This window comes from Clytia hemisphaerica, unplaced genomic scaffold, assembly GCF_902728285.1.
Source record: "Clytia hemisphaerica strain Z4C2 unplaced genomic scaffold, Clytia hemisphaerica genome assembly, whole genome shotgun sequence".
NCBI classification, from domain to species: Eukaryota; Metazoa; Cnidaria; class Hydrozoa; order Leptothecata; family Clytiidae; genus Clytia; species Clytia hemisphaerica.
The window spans coordinates 373,023-400,371 of NW_027104211.1; the positions used below are offsets into that span (position 1 = coordinate 373,023).

Genomic DNA, 27,349 nt, shown 5'->3' on the forward strand with positions numbered 1-27,349 from the left:
GTTTAAGTGTTTGTATTTTATTGTAATAACATTGAACACATGACTCTGGCTACTAGCGAATGACTCATGCAAGGGGGCAACGACCTAGAGGGGGCATAATATACTTTTAAAATATTTTTCAAAATGATAATGAATATTTAAGAACATTAAAATTTTGTATGAGTCAATTTGTTTTGTTTGTAATTTTGGATCAAAGGCCACCTGCGTAATCATTTGAAATTTCTTGTCGAAAATATTTTCATTAAATTGTATTAGTCGAATCATTTCCTGACGTGATGCATATTTAAAGAGATTAACGATGATTTTTTTTTTTGAAAAGAAATTTAAGAATCTGTGGAGGCAGGTGGGAGAGGCCATGTCGAAAAAAACACAGAATTTTCACAATTAATTTTTTTAACTGATTTGTTTGAGTTAATCATAATAATCATGAGGAATAATGAATAATAATAATAAGTGAAGAGGGAAGAGAAGAAGAGATCTGAGAACGAGTGAATGAGAAAAACAAGAGTCTATTTCCTTTGAAATAATTATGGAAGATAATAATGATGTATAATTGAAGAGTTTTCATGCGTAAAACGCGAAAAGACGCCTTTTGAAAATAATGAAGAATTATGAATTTGATTATTGCTTCTTCTTCTTTTTCATCACAAATGAATATGATTTTCTTTATTTAATAATGAGATTTTCAACATCATAATCAAAATTGATGGGGCCGTGATTTTTTTTATGTTTTCTAACGAGGCAATAGTAGGAAATGTTTTTCACTTTTTTGCATGAATGACTTATTCAATTTATAAAATCTTAGTTGAATCGGTTATTCAGGTATTTTAATTGAAACAAGATGGCATTAATTCATCATAGTGTGTATTACCCACGCTGAAATTTTAAAATTGTAAACTGCTTATTACTCAGCTATATTATATTTTTTTGATTGAGGAAGCTTTCATTATCAACGCCCTTTAAAATCAAGAAGAATTTCTAAAATTTCCGAAAAACTTATTAAAAATTCGAAAAAAATATAGCAGAGGCGCGATTTTTTTCACCAGCTAAGGATTTGCGGCTTTCTTAAAGACTGTCCAATTTAAAAATCGATATTCAAAAGATTTTCAAGCGTTCTTTAAATGATTACTGTTTAAAATTGAAGAAAAATATGAAAAAAATCTTGATGAAAAGACGTGAAAAAAACCATAAAATCTTTAAAAAAGTTAATATATATTAAATAGAAGGCTGTCATCTCATGCGTCTGTCTTTCCTTTCGGAGTCGTGAAGATTTAAACGACCTCTAAACCACTGTAAGGGCTATTAACATCATTAAACATTATAAAAGAAGAAAGAAGGGAAGATGTGAAAAAAATGAAAAGATTTTTAAGTCAAGGTGTCTCTCTTTCTCTTATTTAAAGGGGGCCTTAAAGTACTTAAGAATATTTTTTAATAACCACCTCATGATAGGTACTAAACGATTTTTTTAAAAAACTTTTTTTTCATCGAGAAATGTTGTCTACATATTAAAGGATTTAAGTGAAGACTAGAAAGGGATGATGAAATTATTAAATTTCAATTTTCTGTAATATTTTGTGTCTCCTGTTGTCTACAATTTTTTTGTTTTTTGAAAATGTCATTAAAAAAGGTTGTCTCTGTTTAGAACCACATTACACCAAATTGATTAAAAATATATGATGGAATTATTAAAAATATGTTCATATGAGATGAAAAGTTGACGACCCCCTTAAAGAAAATTGAAGATTAAAGGAAGATGTTTAAAAAGAAAATGACCTCATTTTTTAATTATAATAATAATCTTCTGTATCTATTTGTGTAGACCGAAAAAAAGGACTGGGGCCAAGGCCAGCTTGGTTTTTTATAATCTTTTCCTCAAAAAGCAAAAAAAAAGTGTTCTGTTGAAAATAATTCGAGGTGATTAAAAAAAAGGTTTTTTCGTGTTATCCTTCATGACGCTTTCGTGTACATGTATTCTTCATTTTTATCTTAATAACTTCTTTTGTGAAAGTTTATAATTTGTTAAGAGCTCTTCTAGCAAGAAGACTTCAAAAAGAATATTTAAAACGAGAAATAAGGGGCTGACCACAAGCGAACATATTTAACATAATTATAATACCCAATATTATGACCGGCTTTTTGACCAAATTTAAGAAGGTGATAAAAGAAACGAAGAAAGCGAAGGAAGAAAGAGAAAATTACTTGATAAAAATTTAACACGCGCAAGTAAAGATCTGATTATGTTAAGCGATGAAATTAAAGGAAAAAGATATCGCCTTTAATTTTGCAATAGGTTTGTTAAGGAAATGATATGAACGAAATTTTAGCAGTTTTCTTAATAGGGGTAGGGGTCTGGGGATGAATTGTCGCATCCTTCGTAAGGATCACAGCGAAATCAACACCGGCGACATGTGTCAAGAAAGGACTAGGAAAAAAGGGGGTTTGAAAAAAAGGGATATTTAAAAAGTGCTAATGTTAATAACCACCTTGTTTTGGCGCTTTTCAAGTTATAAAGCTAAAGTCCTTTTCCTCGCCCTTATTTACTTTCATCTTTTGCGACGAAAAAGCGAAAAATTAATAATGTCCAATGAGATTTAATCACCAAAGGAAATCAACAAAACAATAGATCTTAAGAGAGAGAGAGAGAGCTAATAATTAGCTTACATAAATGTTCACCCTTTTTGAAAAAAAAAACATAAATGGTTTTTTGTCGTCTTTAGGTTTTTATTTATCGATTTTCCTTTTCATTCTTTTCATCTTCATTATTTCATTATAATATTTTCTTCATCTTTAAAATATGTTTAATGACCTTCAATAAAGAGGCAGGTGCCATTTTATTTAATGAATCACTAAAAACCCAACATTTACCCAAAAAAAGTCAAAAATGGGAAAAGATTTTAACGAATTGATAACACAGTCCTAAAGGAAGCCATGTCTTAATTACACTCGCCGCACGGCATATTTCTTTGATAATTTCAATTGAGAGGGGAATTAGTTTTCTCCATAAAAGCTTACACCTGACCCCTATTTTACCCCCTTCCCTGAAGATATGAAAATGATAATGTAATAAAGGAAAACAAGGAGATGCGAACACTTAAAGGACCAAATGATGATAGGAAACGATATAATTGATATTTATCGAAAAGAATAATTATCATCATCTATCAAAAGAAAGTGATGAAGAAGAAAAGAGACACATGCAGAGCATTTAAAATCATTAGAGAGAAAAGGGGGAAAATAAGTACTGAAGGCAAGGCTATCCTACTAAAATCTTTTAATAATGATGAAAAAACAGGAATCAAAAAAGATTTTAATCACATTCACCTTCTTATTTCTTCTTTTTAAAACCTCGTTTTTTTTCAAACAAAAGCAACACGTTTAAATTGGTATAATAATTATCGCTCTCTACTCTACCCTAATAATAATAATCATTATCACAGATGAAAAGGATTCTATTGTGTTACCTTTCATTTACATAACTCTGCATGACATCTTCATCATATTCTCCATCCTCCATTGATCAACAAAAAGTCTTTTTCCTTTTTAAATTGTTCATGAAATGTCTATCATTAAAGTCTGTCCACATAACATCCAGCCTCATTGCTGGTAGCCAAATAATCTCAACACAAGAAACGAGTCTAGATTCATCATCACCATCTGTTCGAATCCAACTCTCCAGGGAATGATCCCATCAACAGTCACTAAAAAGCTTTGTTTCCATTTGTTTCTTTTTAGTTCTCAGCTTTCCAATGTTCAGCCATGGTGGGCGGGGCAGAGGTGGGGTTAAATCTTTCAGGATATTCGTAATAGAATTCTTCATTACCACGCTCAACCAAGGATCCCTTCTTGCGTGCATACTGTCGTTTGTTTTGGAACCAAATTTTAACGATCTTACGATCAAGTCCTAATTGGTCACTTAGCTCACTCATTCGTTCACCTGATACAAAAGGATGCTTTTCAAAAACGTTGTTCAGCGTCAACAACTGTTGTCGTGTAAATACAGTTCTAGCACGTCGCCCGTTCGGGTGATATCGGATTTCCCGTTTATCATCAGCGAGATCAACCTCTTTACGACCTCCACTTGATTCTTTGTAGGAATCATCATACATTCGGGACTCGTAATAAGAATGGCTTCTCTCACTGTATCGTGGAGGTCGACCTACATCGCCATATGGTGGTGAACGAACAGGGACCATCACATACGGGTAATCTCTTGTGTGACCATTACTGACTGGTGTACCATTACTACCAGCATATTTGTGACTTGAATACACACGACCGCTTCTTGGTTCCTCGTGACGACTTCTCTTATACTCGGTTTCAGTTTCCTCACTAAGATTCAAAACATCACGGTTTGGTGAATGCTGATTGGGTGAATACTGATTTGGTGAATGCTGATTGGGTGAATGCTGATTGGGTGATAATTGTTGATGAGGGGAATGGTGCCCGTTCAAGATTTTCTTTCTCTGGTCATACGGAAAGGTCATTGGGAAGCGCTTTCGTTTACGAGCAACTTCAGAATCTGAATGGCTGACTTTTTCATCACCACTATCTAAATCTACACCATCTTTTGGTTCGCGTTCATCACCTTCACTTTTACTGGTCTCCAATCGAGCCTCCTCAGCCTCGATCCCATTTTGTTGATTCTCCTCTGCCTCACTATCATTGGATTGCTCTGATTTGACAGATCTTGGTGACACGTGATCCGATCCCTGCTCACCATTGGTGCGCTCCTCGTTTTCACCCTTCTCCTCCGCGACGGCTGTTTCCTCAGCGTTCGATTCCACATCACCATTCTCCTTTGCTTGCTTTTTCTCAGCTGTAGGCGAATAGTGACGTCGTGTAGAGTCACGGTACAACGGAGACACTGGTCTTACGTACCTCTCTTCTTCTTCCCGAGAGAGATGATAATACGGTTCACGAAGGGCGGAACGGGGTGGCGTTAACCCATATGCAGGAGGAGGTGGAAACGGGAATCCCTCCAAAGCGCCGTCGTCCGGGAAACCAAGGTAACCACGCTCGCCGTTACGCATGGGTTGGTCGTAGTGTTTGTAATACCATTCTGCATCGACAGGTACAGGATAGTAGTAAGGTACAGGTACAACTTTGTAAACAAGTTTTTCCTTGACATGTCTTCCACCACTGCCTGTATTTGGTTTCATGGTACTGTTCTCTATGGCTCTTTCCACGCTTTTCTTTTCCATGTTAGGCATTTGTAAGCCGCAGTATTAAACACCGACAAATCACAAATTTAAAATAACTGCTTCTTTCTTTAAAACCAGCTTCTTTTTGTTTGAATGTTGCTTTCTCTCTTTTGAAAGTTTTTATAATTGCATCTGTAAAAAAAAAGTTATTAAGAATTGTAAGAATGGAAATTAATTAATAAAGACTTTTAATGGAACATTTTGTTTGTCGAGTTTCTCAGCTTGACGCCCTCTGACAAACCCAGCACCACCCTTTTGAGAAAATGGGAGAAAATACTTGAAATTCATGTAATTGGGTTATGCCGAAAGTGAGCAGTGCTTCCAACATAGCAAAACAAAAATATACACCAAATGTTCATTTGAAAAAGTCAACTTGGAAGGATCAAACCCTGGAAGGATTCAATAGCTACACCTTTCATCTAAAATAATATATTCCAGTAATTATTCCAAAAAAAAAACATAAGTTGTTAAAAATCTGCAGACAAGTTTTTGTGCAAACACACTGTGAACATTGTTTTTATAAAAGAAAACATCTTTTATGTAATAAGTTTCGTCCAAATGTTGTCTCCATATCGACCGACCACCACCTCGAGCACAACTGGACTGAATAAACTTTTTGAAAAGAAATAAAAAAGAGAAAAGACTATATAATGATTTGCTGTGTGTATGAGTTGAAAAAGAAAACAGCTTTTCTTCAAAGAAAAACTCATTAAAATTTTAGTATTTTCTTATTCAATTTAACTGAATGCTCGCTCAAAAACTAATCGTTTTTTCTCAATCTCTCTATTTCATCTCTTTCAAACACATTATTCTTCTTTTTCATTTAAAGAGTTTAAGTTTTAATTATACCATTAAGTTTATATATAATACACGCTATTAATCAAAGGCAATTATTAATTTAAAATGTATTCGACGACTGGTTGCGCAGATGTTTCATAAAAAATATTCTTCCTTTTTCACAAAGTATTATTATAATGTTCTTCGGCGGTTTTTCTGTTCAGCTCTTTAGATTTTTCTTTGACATGCATTGGGAATACAATAAATTGTATTTTATTATTGTTACAAAACTTGTTTTCATGCCTAATAATGTCAAAATGTGGATAAGCTTAACTGAATTAAATTGCTAAACCATCTACCTCGAAAGGACTTCACAGTTGGAAATGCGCCAAAGAAGACAAAGTCTGTCCGCGGAAAATTACCTTACGAACTATGACAAATCCGTATTTCAGGGAGAATTAAAGCTAAATGTAATACACACCCCTGTTTCAGGGAGAATTAACGCTAAATGTAATACACACCCCCTGTTTCAGGGAGAATTAACGCAAAAAATTAAAAACACAACCCTGTTTCAGGGAAATCAACGCTAAATGTAATACACGCCCCTGTTTCAGAGAGAGTTAACGCAAAGATAAAATACACCCCTGTTTCAGGGAGATCCAACGCTACAAACTAACACATAGCCTCCTTCAAAAGAAAAATAGCCCTAGGACCTTACACATACCCCCGTTAAAATTCCCGTAGATAGTGGGTCTGTCTTCATACAAGGAAGTAAAATCGGAACTGTGACTTTTCCATGTGACGGTCCATATTCGCATCCAAAAATATCAACTATCCCACGTCGTGTCCATGTGAAACAATCATGGACAAAAGGTTGTAGACAAATGAAATTTCAGTGAAAAATGATGAGAAATAGAACAAAATGACTCTTCAATGGGCCCCCCTTCAATGTGTCTGAAAAAGGAGGGAAGTTAAGAAAAACACTTTCGAAGTCGTTGCATTGCTTTTGAATTGCTTTTGAGGGAACCACAAGCAAAAAATCAGCGTTTTGATACTGGTGTAAGCCAATTAATCAAGCCCTTGTGGTTAGACTGCAGTGGGTCTTTGAATGGGTTTGGAAAGCACCCAGACCTTCTTGGGAACTTGTTTTTGATCGATATTGAAGTATTTTGCAAATATTGCAGAAGTCTACAAACCTTTTGTCCATGATTGAAGGCTAACTGGATCTTATCCAAATATTGACTTATATTCAGCAACCTTACTAATTTGCTCCAAGTGTTGTAGCAAGAGGCGAAGGTCTTGTTAACTGAAAGGACGAGAAAACATGTTCGAGTTATAGAGGTTCGGGTTAAAGAGAGTCTGTAGAACATTTCTTTTGCCTCAATGCAGCGTTAAATAAGAATCTCTCATGTGCACACATATTATGTACACGCCACCATACGCCTCTTCGACCAAATGTTGTATCATGCAGACAGACTTAGCGATGGATGCTTAAATACACATTAACTTTAACAATGAAAATGGAATTTTAGAGCAAAAACAAAGCGCGTAGAGACCAAGTACAATCAAATTTTCCAGAGAAAATGTGCAAAAAGCTTTAATAAATATTTCATATTTGCGGCAATGGACTTAATTAATCTTTAGAGTTTTGCAATAAAAAATAATGCTCTACGCATTTACGTTGGATATAATTCCCTTTCCTACTAAAATTTTCACCTTTTTCTAAAAATACCCTTTGTCTTGAGGTATGAAACCTATGAGGTAAATACGTTGAAGTGTTCAGAATTGTGAAATTAACTCCTTATCTTGCACAAAGGTACTGTTTCTTACCGTCGAAGGCGGTGAACATATTATTCGAATACGCTACCTGAGTGCATTATTGGAGTTATTTGTCAGCTTTGTACTACCTTTATTTCCTTTTTCTTCGCCTTCGTAATTTAACGGCTGGTAAGGATGAGCAATCACTTCTGTCTATTTAGAAAGGGGTTTATTCGCGCACCTACTATTTTATCTAGGTCACTGAAAAAATAGGTTTTTCGATGTCATTGATAGAGTGAGTTACTCCCGGGCTAAATGAGACGGGACTTTTTAAGCGATTCCTTAGGCCAATGAGGGAATTGACTCATAATCTGGGCCAGTGGAGACAAGTATATTGGTAAAAGATTTACTCCTTGGGTCATTGGGCCAGGCGTTATTTCTAAAAATGAGCTTCTAATTTTCATTGGCCAAGGAGACAAGATTTCATATTTAAAATGAGCCATTCCTTGGGTCAACGAGACAGGGGTTTTTTAGTAAAAGATTCATTCCTTGGGTCATTCGCGGCGATAGTAAAAAGATCCATTGATAAATTACATTTAGAATGCCGAAAATGAAATAATATTTTTACTTGTATACGCAGAAGTAACAGAATAAACAAGGAACAGATATAAACTTGTGGTTTTCACAAGTTAATCTTCCCTCACCAACACAACAATAGAAACCTCTCCAACAACGAAAAAAGAAAATGAAATTTAGAACCCATCATGACTATGGCGAAAAAGAAAGAAAAAGAAGGCCTATTTAACTTATCGAGTAGTAATCATAGGATTGGAACGGTTACAATGAAATTTATTTTAAAGAGATGTATGAGAGGATTTAAATTAATATGACCATACTGACCGATGCCTTTATATCTTTTTTAAGAGTACACTTATATCATCCCACTACAGAAACCATCAACAAAACATTCTTTGAACGTCTTTAGAATCACCAGTATGGTTAAGTTTAGCAAAACTGACGTTCGAGAAACAGGTATTTATTGCAAAACCAAAAGTAAATGATTATGGTATCACCAATTTTTCGTTGATAGCGACTTAACTAAATGTGCAATTCTGGGTAATACCTTGTTCTTCGTTTTTATTGAGAATAACAGATTGATGACTTTTTTTTCAAAAGGAAATATGGATTACTTAAATTGGAAATAAAAATACATAATCTTTCACTCCTTAACGGAAACGTTGTCCACCAGCGAAACTACAAATTCGCAATTGCAATGAAAGGGTTTGGTAATGTTACCATATAAGGCTGGGCTCTCATTTTAGCGGTAGGTTTTCCTTGATGAAAAGCTAAATGATAGTGTAAAAAATATTTTTCTTGTATAGGTCTTTTGAACTGTTTTTTCTTGTGAGTAGCTCATTTCATTCAACCTCATCAAATAATTTTTAATCAAGTTTTGACATTTTTTAGATTGTTTCATTTTGAAATATCTTTCCAACGAGCTCCAAGCCAATACAGTAAACCTTGGGGAGTCAATGTCGAAAAACACTTAACAAAACATAAATAAAAAACCTAAAACCTAATACTACATATAAAAAAGTCATGCGCTGACCTCTTGACCCAAAGAATTATCTTTTTTGTTACAAAAATGACAAAAGTACAGCGAGTATTGCTTTTAAAATATGATACCGCAAATATTAGCAACGAATTTAAAGTAATGTAATTATCCTCTAAGAAAAAACAGATTGAACAGGGTAATCGAGTCTAATCAAAACGAAAGGTTTTTCCATCTTCCCCTACATCATGGTATGAACTCACAACTAAATGAGTTACATACCTCTTTTTCTTATCAAAACCGAAGAACAATGAGTCTAAAAGACAACAAAAAGTAAGATCAGTTTAAGAACAATTCTATACCTTAAAAATAAGAACACTATAAGAATAATTTGAGCTAAAGGTAACAAAATAGATAAGACAGATCGAGCCTCGATAAAAAACTTACTGGTTCGTGGGATTTGAAAACATTGTTCCATACACGTTTTTTTATACGAAAATCCAAAATTTTTGAAGCCTTGTATGCTCTTAACCTTTTTGAGTTTTAAGCCTAAAAATGTTCTTTTGACCATTTTGTGAATATTTCTGACCATTTTCCATAGGGTATTTTTGTGTCTCTAAAGCCTTAAAATGTTTTTAACTTGTTTTTAACATTTTGGCCATCGAAGCCTTATGTTCTTATAAAAAAAACGTGTATACGTTTTATTATAAGAACGCCTCAATTTGGGCCAGGAATTGCTTATTCTTTTAGCCAAAAATGTTGCTGTATTATAGTGTTCTTGCAAATTGATTCACTTTAATATACAGAATTAGACTGGGTTATAAAAATTGGCCCTCAAGTCGAACAAATCTGCTCTCATTCAAGAAGTTGAGAAGTCAAAGAATCACTGCAATTAGGAAAGTGACTTTTAAATTCAGATAATTTAAAGCAAATTTTGTTTATCTCTTCAATTCTAAAGGCTGACCATGTTCTTTTACGATGTTCTTATTTTTTCTTATATTTCAGCCTAAATGTTCTTATAATCTGATTAAAACAAAATACTCAGTCATTGTCCTACCATTTAGGAATTACAAAGTTAGGTAGTAAGAAAATGGGTGGTCTAATACAAAATCAACATACCTCATGTCTGTCAACAGAAATTTGACGATAAATAGCTAATCCATCAGTATTTACTTAAAGCTCTATTCAAAAATGGCTTAAAAAGTCTAAATAAAACAAAAAGAAAATGAAAACTTAGTATGAAGAATAAAGTAAAATGAGAAGCTTCGTTTCGAAAAACCTTCGCTGAGGCATGTTCTCAGCGATGGTTTTTGGAAACCAAGCTTCTCATTTTACTTGTTGTGCAAGTTTTTTAAGATCATAAGGCTTCAATGACCAGAATATTAAGAACAAGTTAAGAGCATTTTAAGGCTTTTTTGACTCTAAAAAAAACTAAAACCTCCAATTTCTTAGTATAAAATGGTGAAATTAAGAACATTTAAAGAACACCGGAGCGCTTCAAAGATTTTGGATATTCTAATAAAAAACTTGCATACCCTTATAAGAACAATTCTATAAAACAAGGCCAAAAATGCCATAAAACAAGACCAATCGATAGATTCACATAACCCTCCCCCCCCTTGTTTGGAAGAAATTGTTTTTTATGGATTTTTTGTTCCAAACCTCTCAGGTTTTAAGCCTGCCTTGCCTTGCCTTGATTCATCCGTTTCATTCAGCCTGAAAAGGCTTGAATTGTTGGTCTTGAAGTCTTGGTTTCTTTCTCTTTATAAGAACTAGTAAAATTTTGTTGAGGCTCGGCTATGTTCTTATCTTTTTGGCACTTTGAGACTCAAATTGTTCATATCCTGTTCTTATTTATAAGGGTGTAATTGAGGTATTTTAGGCGTTATACCCAATTTTTACTACATTAATCCCTAAATTGTTTGAAATTTAGTCATTTCAGGCTCAGCAAATTGTAGACGTTGTTCGTACACAAAAAGATTCAGAAAATCACTACTCTCAAAGCTTAAAATAAATCTAACTGAAAATCATTATTACGACAACATAAAAAGTGAAACACAAGTAATTAAAACATTATTAAAATTTTAATAAAATCGTTCGAAATAACTGTTTGAACAGTGATTATCGAGCAAGTAATAAAGACACAAATAGGTTACTAGGCAATGCCAAATTAAAACAAGTCGAGAAATGGGCTATTTCAGAAATAGTCTGTACCCCCTATGTTGAGGAGGTGTGACGTCCAGGGTGGTATGGAAAATAAAAAATCCAGGGTGTAAAAATCCAGGGTGGTTACCATATATTGAGGAGAAAAAATCCAGGGTGGTCCGGTTTTTCGAGTGTAAAAATCCAGGGTGGTTACCATATATTGAGGAGAAAAAATCCAGGGTGGTCCGGTTTTTCGAGTGTAAAAATCCAGGGTGGTCCGGTTTTTTGAGTGAAAAAATCCAAGGTGGTCTGGGTTTTCAGAGTGAAAAAATCCAGGGTGGTCCGGTTTTTCGAGTGTAAAAATCCAGGGTGGTCCGGTTTTTTGAGTGAAAAAATCCAAGGTGGTCTGGGTTTTCAGAGTGAAAAAATCCAGGGTGGTCCGGTTTTTCGAGTGTAAAAATCCAGGGTGGTCCGGTTTTTTGAGTGAAAAAATCCAAGGTGGTCTGGGTTTTCAGAGTGAAAAAATCCAGGGTGGTCCGGTTTTTTTAAGTAAAAAATCCAGAGCGGTTCAGTTTTCAGAGTGAAAAAATCCAAGGTGGTCTGGGTTTCCAGAATGAAAAAATCCAGGGTGGTCGTCTGGGTTTTTCAGAGTGAAAAAATCCAGGGTGGTCTGGATTTTTCTGTTTCTTAATTTTCTGTTTGAAATATAAGAAATGTAATGTTCGTTTTCCTTTAAAAATACAAGACACAACACTGATTTTCTATCAAATATTAAAGATATGCAGGTTCCATTTTCCTTCTAAAATCATGATATCCAACAGTCATTTTCCATGAAATACAGGGTTTACATGTTACAATCATTTTCTTTCAAATATCATAGTTATGCAGATTTCATTTTCCTTTAAGATACAAGACATGCAACATTCTTTTTCCTTCAAAAGTAAATAAAATACAAGACAATGCAAGTTTCATTTTAATTCAATAAAACAAAAAAAGTATTTCTTAATTTTCTTTTTGAAATATAAGATGTATAAATTTTCGTTTTCCTTCAAAAATACAAGACAAGACACGTCACATTTATTTTCCTACAAAAATACAAGATATTCATATGTGACAATCATTTTCTTTTAAATATCCTAGAGATACAGATTTCATTTTCCTTCAAGAAGACAAGACACGTCACATTCATTTTCCTTCAAAAATACAAGATATTTATTTGTAACAATCATTTTCTTTTAAATATCCTAAAGATACAGATTCATTTTCCTTCAAAAGTACAAAACATGAATTGTTCTTTTTCGTTTTGAAATTCAAGAAAAGTAAAGTTTATTTTGTCATAAAAATTCAACTCGGGTAAGTTATGACATGTCTCAAAAACTGAAAATTACTCGTATGAATTGGATTGGGCTTCATGGTCATGCAAAAAGAAAATCAAAAGTGAGTCTTTTCAGCGAGATTTTAACCTTTAAGTGCCACGGTCATTATTTTGTAAGTTTTTTAAAGAAAATCGCTAGTTCAAACTTTAAAGGCTGATTTAAAGGCGGATTGATTTGATATAGGGGATGCGTATCGTGTATAAAATTCCTATCCCAGAGTTACTCCATGTATTGACCTCTAGCCATTCAAATTTTTCATTAAAATTAAATGAAATTTAAAAATCTCTCCTATAAAACTTACTAAATCTGGCTAATCAAGTTTCTAAAACTAAAAAACGCTCTAAAGCTGTGGACGAAAATATCCAATCTCATAAATATTTCGCGAACAGTTAAAGAACCAAATCTCTAGATTCTTTCCCAAAAAGGAAATCCAGGGACCGATTTTCTTATTTTGGAGTTTTTGCGACCCTACGTGGGTGGGACTCGTGGAGGTGAAAGCGACACATTCCCGTGTAGGCCTCAATTTCAGGTTCGCTTTAAGGTCCAAGTTCAGATCAATTGAAGTTGATAAATTAAGTTTGCTTTATGACCTCTATCAAATTCAAACTTTGCTTTCAAAAGCAAAACTGAAACTGAATTCGAGGGGTGAAGTTGATTGACAGCCGAAACGGTTGATTGACAGCCGGAACGGTCAATTGAAAAACGGGACGATTGATTGACAGGTAATGATAGAAGAATTCCTTACTTTTTATCGGACATTACATGGATCCAATAAATAGTTTTATGCATACTAAATGAGCGAAGAAAAAGTTTGTTTGTTTAAGAGGCTTTCTGAATGTTTAAAAGGTCAAATAGTGTTATGCATATTAAATGAGTGAAGAAAAAGTCTGTTTGTCTAGGAGGCTTTCTGAGCGTTGAAGATCAAATAGATAGTGTCATGCATATTAAATGAGTTTATTAGAATGAAAAGTTAGTTGATTTTTAGAAGAAAAATATCACAAAGTAAAAACAACCACGCAATCAGCTTTTTGTAATTAATAGTAACACATGTCTTCCAGTGAAAGAGAGAAAGAACATATAGAGAGAGATGTGGGGCAAGATTTGACTTTCTCTAACACTAACAGCTAGAGAAATAAATTTTTTTCTTCCTAGTTTTTTTTCTTCCTAATTTTATTGTGTTTCGTGATTTTTTTCATTTGAGCCAAAATTGACTCGTGAAAATTCTAAACTCACTCGTGAATCACGAATTACGAGTCGTTAATTCAAACCCTGGTGGAATAAGCTACCATTGTATTTTTAAGAAAACGAACCCATCATGTCTTGTAATTTTGAAGGAAAATGAATACATCATGCCTTTTATTTTATGAAAATGAACATTACATCTCTCATATTTCAATTAGAAAATGAACTACTTTTCTTGAATTATTGAAGGAAAGTAATTGTTGTTTGTCTTGTAGTTTTATGTATCTCTTCTTGGGTAAGTTATGACATGTCTTAAAAATACCATAATCTTTAAGTCGCATTAGTCGATAGAAAACGACCACTCAAATGACTGAACATGATGAAGTTTCTAACCTGATGTGTAACCGAATTGTTTTTCGCTGATTTTCGCGAAAAAACACAAAAACTAATTATGACCTCATAATCGATGACGTCGTGAAAACTAAAAATTGAATTTCTCAAGAATGGTTTACACGCTTTTTTTATAAGAATGGTGTAAATCCATTTCATCATGGATATTCTTAACTTTTTTGGGAAAACTATCCTAAAATATTCTTACAGCACATTCTTAGGTTAGGATCCTAATTCATACTAGATTTAACATTTAGCACATACGTCTCAAGCATAAAATGGCACTTTTGTAAAAGGAGTGAGCCTAACTTTGGGATGATTGATAATTGATAATAAAAAATGCTCTTAAAATGGCATTCTTAGCTTTAGTAGCCAAATTCCATGATGGTGATAATGATCGACTTTAGTAACATACACCTTTGGTGAAAGTTTGAAGAGATCTAAAATGACGATTTCTAGCTCAAACTGGACATAGCCTATATCTGATATACCTTATCGGGAAAAAAAATGTTGGGGGAAAGTGACGAAAATTTTGAGGGTGTAATGAAATTTTTCCCCGACGAAATATTTCTCCGATATTTATCACCCGACCAAAACTTGTACCCGATTTTTTTATCCCCGACCAAGACATTTACCCGAAATTTTATGCCACAACCAAAATTCTAACTTATTTTTTAACACCTTTATTTACCGAAATTCTAGTGCTTTAAACGTCGAATTTTGGACTAGGAAGAAAACTATTTCCTTTGGACAGTTTAGTCGGGGTAAAGTGACGAATTTGAAATTTTGATCGGGGGAAAGGGACTAAAATGCCTCTAGATGACGAAATCTTTTCCCGACGAAAAAAAACACCGATTAAATAAAACTCCGACATTTTTCCCCCCGATAAGGTATACGACGTTGGCACTTAAAGGGTTCCCAAAGGGTTAATGTAAATAGTTTCAAATAAAAAGATTTCGATGTCGCCTGAGCACTCGGGGAGGGTCATAAACCCTTGTTGATTGACAGAGGTGTGTCGCTGAGGATGGAAATCTTGAAAATGACGAATAATTAAGGATTGATAAAATTGAAAACTTAAGTTTTACACCGAGTTTGTATATTTTAGGCCCAGCATCGGGCCTTTTTTAGCATTTCTCGTAGTGCTATATCTCCGTTTACGAAGAAGCATAGCATGACTTTATTTTGGAAGAAGGAGCTTGTAAAAATTGTAAAAATCGCACGGAAAATCGGTGGTTAAAATCAATAATCATTCGACTATTGATATCTCGCTTCATGTCGCTTCGGCTTCTTTTTTTCCATTTTTTCGTTTTTTTTAACACGTTGTTAGTGTTTATATCTCGCTGTTTATATGAAACAACTTTCCAAGAAAGACAATTTTCTTTTTATGAAAATAAAATAAAAGCCATTGACGTCACAGACTATTGACGTCATTGATTAGTGATGTTTACTTTCTTTTTCTGATCTTTTTTGTTTATTAATAGAAACATCCTATTGATATCTTATTCGTTTGTTATCAATGAAGCAAAATTTTCTCACGAGCATTCTTTTTTACATATTTTATATTATAATGAAGATAGCTATTTAAAACGTTTAGCCTTTTGTAAAGGTCGGTTTCTATGGTGACAAGAAACTACGCTTCAGCGAATGAAACTGCAAATAACGAAGAAAATATTTTATTGAAATTAGCATAAATGCGCAAAAATTAACATCTTTTATGCATGAATCGTGCATCGTGCATCGCAAATCGTAAACTACACCAACCGGCCCTGTAGGGTTGTTTACACAAGAATATCATCATCATTGAAAATTGACATTAGAACCTTAAGAATACAATTCTTAGAGCATTTTAACTTTAAATAATTGCCTCCCATACCCCAGTAAGGCCCATACTTTCACAAAAATGCAATTTTATGTATGCTTGATCAACAAATTAGACAAAATAGTATTGAGAGTGTGTCGCGTCTGAAATTACAAAATGAGAAGTAAAGGGAAAAGTTTTACTGTACAAATTTTAAGGGCTACATACACTACACAATATATTGTCAGACACAGTGGCGTTGTGGCAGGGGGGGCCGGGGGGCCATGGCCCCCCAGCGGAGCTTTTTTGAAGGGGCGCCGAAGAGCAAGGGGCGCCAAAAGAGATTTTTTTTAACGCCCCAATCTTAAAAATCATACTTTATGCGCCTTAAATTGCGCCCAGGACCAATTTTACTGAGATAATTTTAAAATACTTGCAATTTTTTCGCTCGCTTCGCTCGCAATACAGTTAATTGTTTTTTTGTGTACAATTCATGATATTCATGATGCAATCTTTTATACGGAAGCACACAAAATAATCCGGAACTAGTGGCAAAATTTGGCACTAGCCTTTTGTTATTTTGCCACTAGTTCCAGGTTATCTCGGGTGCTTCCGTATAAAAGATTACGTCATCAATATCATGAATAGAGCATTATTAAATTAAAATCTAACTGCGCCCCCAAGCCCAATATGCTGACAACAATATTGGAATCATAAAACATCAATTTTTTCGCTCACTTCGCTCGCATAACACATTGTTCCTTTAACTTTCTTTTCACTCTAGCACAAGTGTCAAATTTGTCTATTTTTATTTAGTGATTTAGGGTATCTTGCCAGTTGATTTAAAAAAATTTTCTAGTCGACCCCAACCATGGTGGGGCCTGTTTTTCCCTTTTACATTCATCAAAGATAAATCTACTCTTCTCCAATAAATATTTCCTTCCTCATTATGCCTAGGGAAATGAATTTAGTAAAAGTTTAGAAAATGGTGGGTGGGGCACCACTTTGGAAAATTGGGGAGGGGCGCCATTTAAAAAATTGACTTTGGCCCCACCAGAAAAATTTTCCCACAACGCCACTGTCAGACAATATATTGATGATATATTGCTGAATGTCGACAATATATTGAAAGGTGTCCGCAATATATTGTCAGCTCGATTTGCAATATTCCAATAATAAAGGGGGATTGTTTACAGAAAGAAAATTCCTTTTTATAATAGAGTACCAGTTGTTTACTTCGTACATTACGGTCCGCAAACCATATTGTCGAATATTGTTATATATTGTGTAGTCTAATTAGCCCTTTAAGAACAATGAAACTTTTGTAGAGTATGACGTCAAGGAAAACGAAAATCGAGAAGGGAAATTTAGTGATGTGATCAGTTTTTTTATCTTCCCGGATTTGATAAACATTTGATGATAAAATAAAAAAATTTCACAAGAACCAGTAAAATTTTGCTGAGGCTTGGCTGTTCTTATTTTCAAGGGCTTTGCTTTGAGCCAGAAATTGTTCTTACCTTTTCTTATTTATTGAGTTATTTTAGACATTATACCTAATTTGACCCTGACCTTTGGCTTTGACATTTGGCCTCGGGCTCAGCATTGTTCTTAAATTGTTCTTATTTTTTGGCGATTATGAGCCTCATTGTTACAAGAACATCTAACATTTTTGAAACCTTCGGATGCCTTTTTTTAGTTTTAAGCCTGAAATTGTTCTTAACATGTTCTTATTTTAAAAACCGTTTTGCGAGAATTTTTGTCCATTTTCCCCAAGACATCGGGTGATTTAGTGAAATGCTTTATCTTTTCCGAGTTTCGATTTTTTTTCGACCTCTACAGTTAGAGTTTGAAACAAGAACTTAATATTTTAAAAGGTTTTGTGATACACGCTTTTTTATATAAGAAGACGTTTCCTTTTTTAGAGCATTTTCAATTAGAAATTGTCGATTACACGTTTTTTTTTTTATAAGAACAAACTATATAAGAACATAAGGCTTCGAGCCCAAAAATTTAAGAACATTCTAAGAACATACTAAGGCTTTGGAGACTTAAAAACATGCAATTTCTTAAGAAATTACATCAAAATGCTCAAAAAATGCTGAAAATAAGAACATTTTAAGAACATTTTTAGGCTTCAAATCCAAAAAACTAAGAACATCCGAAGGCTTCGAAAATTTTTGACGTTCTTATAAAAAAAAAAACGTGTACCCCCAAGTAAGGCTCACTCCTTTCACAAAAATGCCATTTTATGCTTGAGACGTATGTTCTAAATGTTAAATCTAGTCTGAATTAGGATCCTAACCTAAAAATGCTGTAAGAATATTTAAGGGTGATTTTCCCAAAAAAAAATTAAGAAAATCCAAATATCCATGATATCCATTGTTATAAAAAAAGCGTGTACTTCGTTAAAAAAAACTTAAAAATTGAAATGTAAGAACCGCGGAAGAGTTTTTGATAACATTATTGTTTTTTTGTTGAATGTTTTGGTAGAATGTTTCTGAATCAAATGCAAGTACAGTATAGAGCAGGGTTTTCGAAAAAAAGTCGAAATAAAAAAGTGGTTGAAAATATAAAATTCAGCGATCTTTAAAGCTTCCAGCTTCTGTCGCGTTAAAACTCCACAGTTATCAGGTCAGGGAAAACAATTTGAAAAGTTACTCTGAAAATTCCGGGTAAGTCCTTTTTTGTCATTTTGGTATAAGTAAATCACTCAAAAAACCTTGTACTTATCCTTTTGAACTTATCCTTTTGAACTTATCCTTTTGAAAAAAAAATCATAAAAGTCAGACTTCATTAATCATGCACAGAGAAGAAAAAAATTCTTTTATCAATTTTATCAAAAAATACGAGAAGAATGTCTCAATTCAAAAGAAAAACTTGACTAGTCGGTTATTATAATAAAATCTATATAATAATAAAACTGTCAATCAAATAATGTAAACATAATTAAATATTCAGCGCGCGTGAGAGAAAAAAAGGAAAATAACCGACTAGAAGCTACTTCCAACGCCTTTTTTCTTCACCTAAAATCATGGAGGTATAAAGAAAAAAGAGAAGTATGCTATTGTAACCTAGCTCGCCCTACGATTAAAAAAGTTACGATGTATGCATGCTCAAAATCTCATAAATCGTGCATTTTTAATGAGCCCTTATATTTATAGGTGAAATCTTATTGGCTCAAGCTTTAGAAATTAGATGAGACAAGATTCATTGTTTCTGACATCAGTGTAAGAAAATATTTGGACTAAGAAAAGGCCTGTAAACTTGGCAATCCTTCATCAAATGATAATATTTTTCCATCAATGTTTTCTTTAAGGTGTTCACCTTCAACGATAGTGATATGGTTGATAATGCAATAAAAATGATATTTTTTGATGATGATTGTTTTGAGCATAACTCACTCCGGCCTTTAAAAAAATTACTCCTCCGGCTATTTTATTATTTTAGACTACCTCAGGAATGCATAGAAACCTCCTCAGGACCGAATAATGGGACAAGCTGGAGTTTTTACAAGCTCTTATGTGATTTGGTTGGTCGTTAAGTTAATTTCATTACTTTTTCTAAAGAACGCGTCATCTCTATTACTTCAAATGACCAATTAGTGAAGTATCTTATAAAAACTCCAGCTCATCCCCGAATAATGAGTCATGGATTAATAAATCCTGAAATACTCCGAATTTTGAAATTTCAAATAGCTCTGAAATTTTAAAGCCCTCCCCAAATTTCAATACATATTAAAATCTTGGGAAAATTCATCATGCAAATGACGAAATTATTAAAATAAAGTGATTTTCACGATTTTCGAAAACCTGATTTTGGTACAGTAAAAAAAAACATGTCCTGAACTCTATTGCTTGATACTTTCCTCCAAAATTCTCCAGCGACTTTATGTCTACAAATTGAGTTTGAAATCGTGTGTGCATATAAAGAAATTTTCATTTTCTGGCTTGGAAAAATATCTTTTCAAAACAAAATTGAACGGATAACAAAATGGAACGTAAACTTGTTTCGTGGACGAAGTTTTACTTAAATTTTCGTATTATGAAAGGCTAGAATCTTCAATGCACGTTTTCTTTTTATTAGAACCCAGTTTATAAGAACATTGAGGCTGAAATTCGTCGAAAAATTAAGAACATCGTAAGAACATCTCCAGCCTCAGTTTGGAAAAAAATGACAAAAAACTACAATTTTTTCCTCTTTTCAAGCAGTTTTAACCCAACTTATAGACATGGATTTTCTAAAATCGAGAGTCATATTTTGTCCAAATTGTACCAATTTTATATGCTCTATATTTTGCATGATATTGTCGATTTAGAATAGTCTGAAAAATTTAAGGCTGAAAATTGCTAAAAAATAAGCACATCCAGGCTCAGCCAAATTTTAGGTGTTCTAATAAAAAAAAACGTGTACTGATAATTAGAATGTTCAGAGCAAACTTGAGTTCTACTAAAAAGTCTTATTTCATCGGGCGAGCTTAGAATTTCTTTTGATACATTTTATAAAAGAAATCAAAAGACTTTAACGACCAATTACCGACACATTCAACTCCTGTTTTTCTTTATACCTCTATGATAAAATCGTAAGAAGAGACATTTCTGTATGTCAGACCCGTGCGGGATTGCATTTTTTTCTTTCTGTTTATTGCGTTTTTAGAAATGCTCATTTATTTATATGTTCCCATGTTCAATGTTACTATGAAATATCATTCAGTCAAAAAAGTTGGATGGATTCTCAAAAACCTAAAAAAATTGTAAAATTAAACAACAGTTTTTGAGGGAAGTAGCTTCTAGTCGTTGAAATTCAGAAAAGAGACGCAACTTCACCCCTTCGATTCTTTTTATTTGGAGCTTGATTTTTTGTATATGGGTCTGTTTTCAACGACTAGTTTACTAGTCTAAAGAAAAACCGATATTTTGTTAATTTACTTTGGCTGGTGCTCTATTAATTTGAGACCTTACGTTAATCAAGAAGTTACGAATTTTTCTCAAATATAAGTCTTTTGTTATTATCGTAGCTGAGTCGATCAAAATGGACAGTTTGATTTTAAAATTTCAGAAAAAATCTTACAGACCGGAACTACTACGGCGTTTTCAATTTTTTCGGTGTTGTGACAACAAAAAATAGATCAGCAAAATGGATGTATTGGACATGATTTTCAATGTCTTTCCCCCAACCCCTAAGTAAAAAATAAGCACGCAAACTCTCCCGCCTGATCTTGGAAAAGGGCGGGGTCCGGTACAGGTCAAAACCGCCTCTAGAGTAGGCTGCTGGCATCAACTAACAAATTCATACTCCCTACACTACCTGTGGTTTTGTAGAGGTCTGTGATTCAGACTACCCCTTGGGTGCTCTCCCGAGACTTTTGCTAAATTTTCAGGACTTTCGTGAAAATATTGACCCGGACCAGATTCGAACTCACATCCCCAGTGCTAGGGACCAGTGCTCCGATGTGGGTCAAAACTTTTTGACCAACTTTTCAGACCTTGGATCCACTTTTTTGAATTATTTATTCGCTTTTACTTTTCCTTTTTGTTCCTGTTCTTGTTCTGTTCACTGTGGCCCTTCGTGCCCGGGGGGGGGCACTAGGTTTGCGAGGTGACGGGTATGTCCGAGCCGAAAATCGAAAATCGTGCCCCCGGGGGGGGGGGGGGGCACTTAGGCAAAAATAGGTACGGGGACGTGCCGCTGGTCAGGGTACCTTTTTCAGTGCTACAGAATTACTGACAGGGTATCTAAAATTGCAAAATCCTGATCTGACAGGGGCGCAATTTCATGATGTGTGTCTGACAGGGTCTGTTTTTGCCGTTTTTGTATGTAGAGTTCTTTTGCAAATCGTTTTGACGCGGCGGTGAGCAGACCCCTGCGAGGGGCAAACAGATTTTTGCAAATACTTATCGCACGGCCAACACGGGCGCTTTGCTGCTGCTGTCTCGCACCACACGCCCGCCATTGCGCCCTCTTAAAGGGATCGAGGCTAATTTCAAAGATACCTCTATTGAACTATTTAGAATAAATGTTCAGCTGAATAGTGGTACTAACAACATTGTTTCCAGATTTTGATTCAGATTTTTTATTTCAACTGTTATGTTTTATTTCTTCCCATATCGTTGAGACATTCCGCTGTAGGCTTAGAACAGCTGTAGAACAGAACAATACTCTCGACTCTTCTGTATTAGTCTCATTGACATCCTCTTGTCCTCTTTGTAAAAGCGTCGTTTTAAAGCTTATACTTGCAAAATAGTCCTTTCAAACCTAGACTTCATCAGTTCTGATTTTGAGAACCTTACCGTAGGATCACATAAGATTCCGATTCCTGCTATAACATTCCACTTGCCACTTGAAAACAGATGATAGTTAGTTCCGACTAGTTGAAAACAATGAAACAAGTTGGCCGATTATAAAAATAATCAAAACATTACTTCTTTTTTGCGTTTTATGATTTGCCAGCTTGGATTAATTCACTTTTTTCTGCCGGTATGCCCGGGAAAACTAGCGGAATGATCCCGGAAAAGCGCCAGTAATGCTAGAGCGGGAATCGGAATCTTATGTGATCTTACGGTAATCCTGGAAACGGATATCTGAAATTTATCTACGTTCATTATTACGTTTTTTGAAACTTTAGCGTTCTATTTGTTCTTGTACATCTATAATATTGTATGACCTTTCTAGCTTTGAAACACATTTTGTGGAAGTAGAGAGTGATGATTTTGAATAATATTAAAGATATGTTTACTTTGTAATTTCATAACTCTCGTCGTCGATTCTTTTGGTCGGTTTTCCAGGTATTGAGGTTTAATGTTTACGCAATGCTGTAGTTTTTTAGCCTGGAAATGTTGATATCACGTTATACTTTACGAAAAACGCGAAAAACGTGTATAAAGAGTAGGTTTTTATTAACATAGAATCTGACAGGATAGGTTTTTCAGGGTAGAATCTGACAGGGTATAGGTTTTTCACAGTAGAATCTGACAGGGTAGGTTTTTCATCGAATTTTTCTTCTGACAGGGTCTATTTTTCATCAAATTTCATTTCTGACAGTATCGACTTTTGAAATTCCAGCGGCACGTCCCCGTCGGTCGTCAAGGTCAGTGCCCCCCCGGGGGTCAGAAATCCAGGGTAGTCAGTAGATTAAGGTAAAAAATTCAGGGTGGTTAGTAAAACGAGGTAAAATCCAGGGTAGTCAGTAAAATGAGGTAAAAAATCCAGGCTGGTCAGTAAAAAAAATCGAGAAAAAATGAGGTCAAAAATCCAGGGTGGTTAGTAAAACGAGGTCAAAATCCAGGGTGGTTAGTAAAACGAGGTCAAAATCCAGGGTGGTTAGTAAAACGTGGTCAAAAATCCAGGGTGGTTAGCAAAATGAGGTCAAAAATCCAGGGTGGTTAGTAAAACGAGGTAAAAATCCAGGGTGGTCAGTAAATTGAGGTAAAAAATCCAGGGTGGTCAGTAAAATGTGGTCAAAAATCCAGGGTGGTTAGCAAAATGAGGTCAAAAATCCAGGGTGGTTAGTAAAACGAGGTAAAAAATCCAGGGTGGTTAGTAAAACGAGGTAAAAAATCCAGGGTGGTCAGTAAAATAAACTCAAAAATCCAGGGTGGTTAGTAAAACGAGGTAAAAAATCCAGGGTGGTCAGTAAAATGTGGTCAAAAATCCAGGGTGGTTAGCAAAATGAGGCCAAAAATCCAGGGTGGTTAGTAAAACGAGGTAAAAAATCCAGGGTGGTCAGTAAAATAAACTCAAAAATCCAGCATGGTCAGTAGAAAAAGGTTGAAAATCTAAGATCCTAGTCTGATTGTGGGACTGCAGAATTATATGTTGAGGAGGTAAAATCCAGGGTAGTCTAAAAAATTGAGAAGAAAGGTGTCTAGTGTTAGAAAAATCCAAGGGGGCTGTGGGACTGCAGAACTATATGTTGAGGAGGTAATATCCAGGGTAGTCTAAAAAATGAGAAAAAATCCAGGGGGGTCTTGAAAATTTGAAAAAAAATCCAGGGTGTCACTTTTCTCGAAAAAGACCTCCTCAACATAGGGGGTACAAATTTTTTCTGGAATAGCCCAATGCAATTATTCAATTAAGTTTGTTGGCTGGCAATCTTAAACCAAACGTTTTAAGACTTCTTGTTTTTCGATTACCCAACCCCAATAATTATCATGCAGGTTGCTTTCTGGATGACTTGTGCCCTTACACGTTTTTTTTATAAGAACAAACAAAATTTTTCAAATCTTCAGATATTCTTATTCTCTAAGTTTTAAGCCTGAAAATGTTCTTATTTTCACCATTTTGTTTGTTTTTTTGTCCATTTTCATAAAAAATTGGGTGTTTAAAGCCTTAAAATACTCTTAACTTTTTCTTAATATTTTGGCAATCGAAGTCTAATGTTCTTATATACTTTGTTCTTATAAAAAACGTGTACCATTGAAAGAAATTGACTTGAATAACTGTAACAGTAATTATTACCAAAAATTAACGAAAACTGCAATGAAGTACGAAAAATTTCAGAACAACCTGAGCCTCCAATGATTGAAATTAAAGAAACCGGTTGAAGCGAGAAAATGAGCATGAAGCAAGCAAGAAATGTACCAATGTTTCCCTAAAACAAAATTAAGAGCAGTCGAGTCTAAAAATTTACCATGGATTTGATAAAAGACAGATGAAAGTGTCCATAATGTCTAAATAAAATACCTTAATTATATGTGTAAAATGTAAATAAGACATATAAGATAAATACCATCACAATTATAAATTTTAAATTTCTTCTTATTTTTTTACACTCTTCTTCGAAAACTAGAAAATTTTGAATATCAAAAAATTTTCCAAGGCGAAAATGATTGTAAAAAAAAAATCTGCTAATTTTTTGAAAGAGAAGAAAATTAGTAGAAAGTAGAAAGAAAAAGAAATTAAATTTAATGAAAAATAAATTTGCAATAATAATTGTAGAGCTGATAATGGCGTTCGTAAAGAAAATATAGGAAAAAAAGAATTGACATAAAAATTAAAAGAAACAACATTAACGAAAGTTGCAAAACATCAAAAAAGAAATCTAATAAAGAATGAAGAAAAGATATTACCAAAAAAAACAAAAATAAGGAATCAAACCTCTAAAGAGGAACACAAATGAACTAAATAAAATACTAATATTTATCTAGATAATTACTTTTTTGAACAGTTAAGTTTCATGCAGGGTTCGAATCAATAACGACCCGAGAATTCTATCATTAACTTTTTTTATCACTTGTCTCTAATCAGAAAAAAGTCATTTCACCAAATCAAGCAGTGAATCAAACAAATGAGTCTTTTTTTTTTAATACAAGTCATAATATGCTTGAAACAAAATTATGAACAGAACAAGCAAAAAAAATTTTGTGTTTTCCCTTTTCTATTGTTTAGTTGTCGCCTACAAAGTATACACAAAAATTCTACCTTATAAAAACAACAAACACAACATAATTCCTTAATGACAAATTAACAGTAATGACATTGAGACGATGAAGGACACTTGAAACATTGCTTTATTTAAACTACAAAAAAATACTTAAATCAAACCTCTTGTAAAATCTGTTTCAGCCTATCAACCTATCATCATCAAGAAAAGACACAGAAAGCCTTCTTTCTCAAATTTTGATAATGATATTACATTTTTCTTTAAATCTTGCGATATCATCTTAATGGGGTCACTTAATATAAATGTATATAAAAAACAATAACAATAAAGCAAAGAAAAGAACGTATAACATAGAGCATATTATTATTATTAAAAAGAGATTGGGGACGAGGTTTCTAACATCAGTAATCTAAACACTTCTCATATACTTTAAGTCTTTAAAAGTTAATTTTCTGATAATGGGCTAATAGCGAGGCGACCATAACTTTTTTTATTGTTCTCGTTGGAACTTTTCAACCCATTTTCACATCATCAATATTAGTGGTGTTTTATTTTCATTTTATAAGTCCTTATGACGCTGAATAAGAAATTAATTTTCGTTCTTTTTTGATGAGACGAAAATGGGTCAAAGTATTTGTGAAAGTACTTTTTTTTAAATGACTGTAATTTTATCATTAAGGGCTTAAGTGCTTAAAAGAAGTTACCTCCAATTTACACAAGTTAGCTAATTGATGAACTTATATTCTTTACGGGAAAATGCGAAAAAACACTTTTTTTAAATATCCCCCTTTTTAAGGTTCATTTGTTGTTTAGAATTAACAAGGTGATTAGAAAATCAATTCTATTCCCCTGCTTGAGTAATTTCTACGACAAAATCAAAGAGCAAGAAAAACCTGTGAAATGACATGAGACAATAAGGAGTCAAAGAGACGGAGAAAGGGTCATTAAAATATGTGATAGACAATAAAAAAGAGAAAAATCTTTTTTGAAATTATAAAAGGTCATTTTAATCACATTTTATTTGGTTAGATGTTTGTGAATCAAAAACAGACCGATCGAAAGTCTGTCATTTGTCTTATGCCATTTTTCGCACAATTACTTATACTTTTGTCGGTATAGCACTTTGAAAAACAGGTGAGAAAGACCTATTATAGCCTTATAAGGTCATGGACCCACCTTGATGAAAAACAGGCACGAATTTGTAATTTAATAACCCTCATTTCTCTGTCAACAAATAGTTATTATGGTCAACGTAAATCACATACATTATAAAAATTTGAATGAAAAAAAAGGAGACATTTAATGTGCTGACGATAAAAATAAACAATTACTGTCTTTTACTTTCAGAAAAGACATTAAGTACCGACTTGACTGACTGACGGTATTTGACTCATACCATCTTTTGTTCCCTATTGTCAAGGTGTAAAAAGAAAATTACGCCTTTTTTATAAATACAGACGATAAAGATAATAACTCGAGAAAAAAAAGTAATTAAAAAATCTCATGTGACTTTTTTTAACATTTGCTTTTGACGAAAGCTTTTTTAATTCGCTTAAACACTGTCATTACCTATATGTAAGATTTCAGTTAAAATTAATGGCATTAAATATTCTTTCTGTCGTCATGAATACATCGAGTAATTTCAATTATTTTTTAAGTTTTGTATAAGCAGAATAAATAAAGTTTCCCAGAATTTCATGCGTTAGCGCATCTTAAAAAAGCGTGGCAAGGAGTCCCAAAAGCGAAACCTACTCTTCATAAAAAGGCTGACATTAACAGGCCCTTAACATA

At 33.7% G+C, this 27,349-nt stretch overlaps 1 protein-coding gene and 1 long non-coding RNA gene across 3 annotated transcripts in view; both read right to left on the reverse strand.

The window, feature by feature from the left end:
* LOC136815577 (uncharacterized) overlaps nucleotides 1-27,349 on the reverse strand; it is a 51,125-nt gene that overhangs the window by 17,421 nt on the left and 6,355 nt on the right. The window lies entirely within an intron of this gene.
* LOC136815576 (uncharacterized) lies at nucleotides 1,540-5,340 on the reverse strand. Its single transcript, XM_067072030.1, has one exon. It carries the CDS (start codon nucleotides 5,208-5,210, stop codon nucleotides 3,729-3,731), a length of 1,482 nt encoding a protein of 493 aa, XP_066928131.1. The 5' UTR covers nucleotides 5,211-5,340; the 3' UTR covers nucleotides 1,540-3,728.

Excerpts from the sequence above, each read along its gene's own strand:
- LOC136815576 (XM_067072030.1), bottom strand. The coding sequence starts at position 5,210 with ATGCCTAACATGGAAAAGAAAAGCGTGGAAAGAGCCATAGAGAACAGT.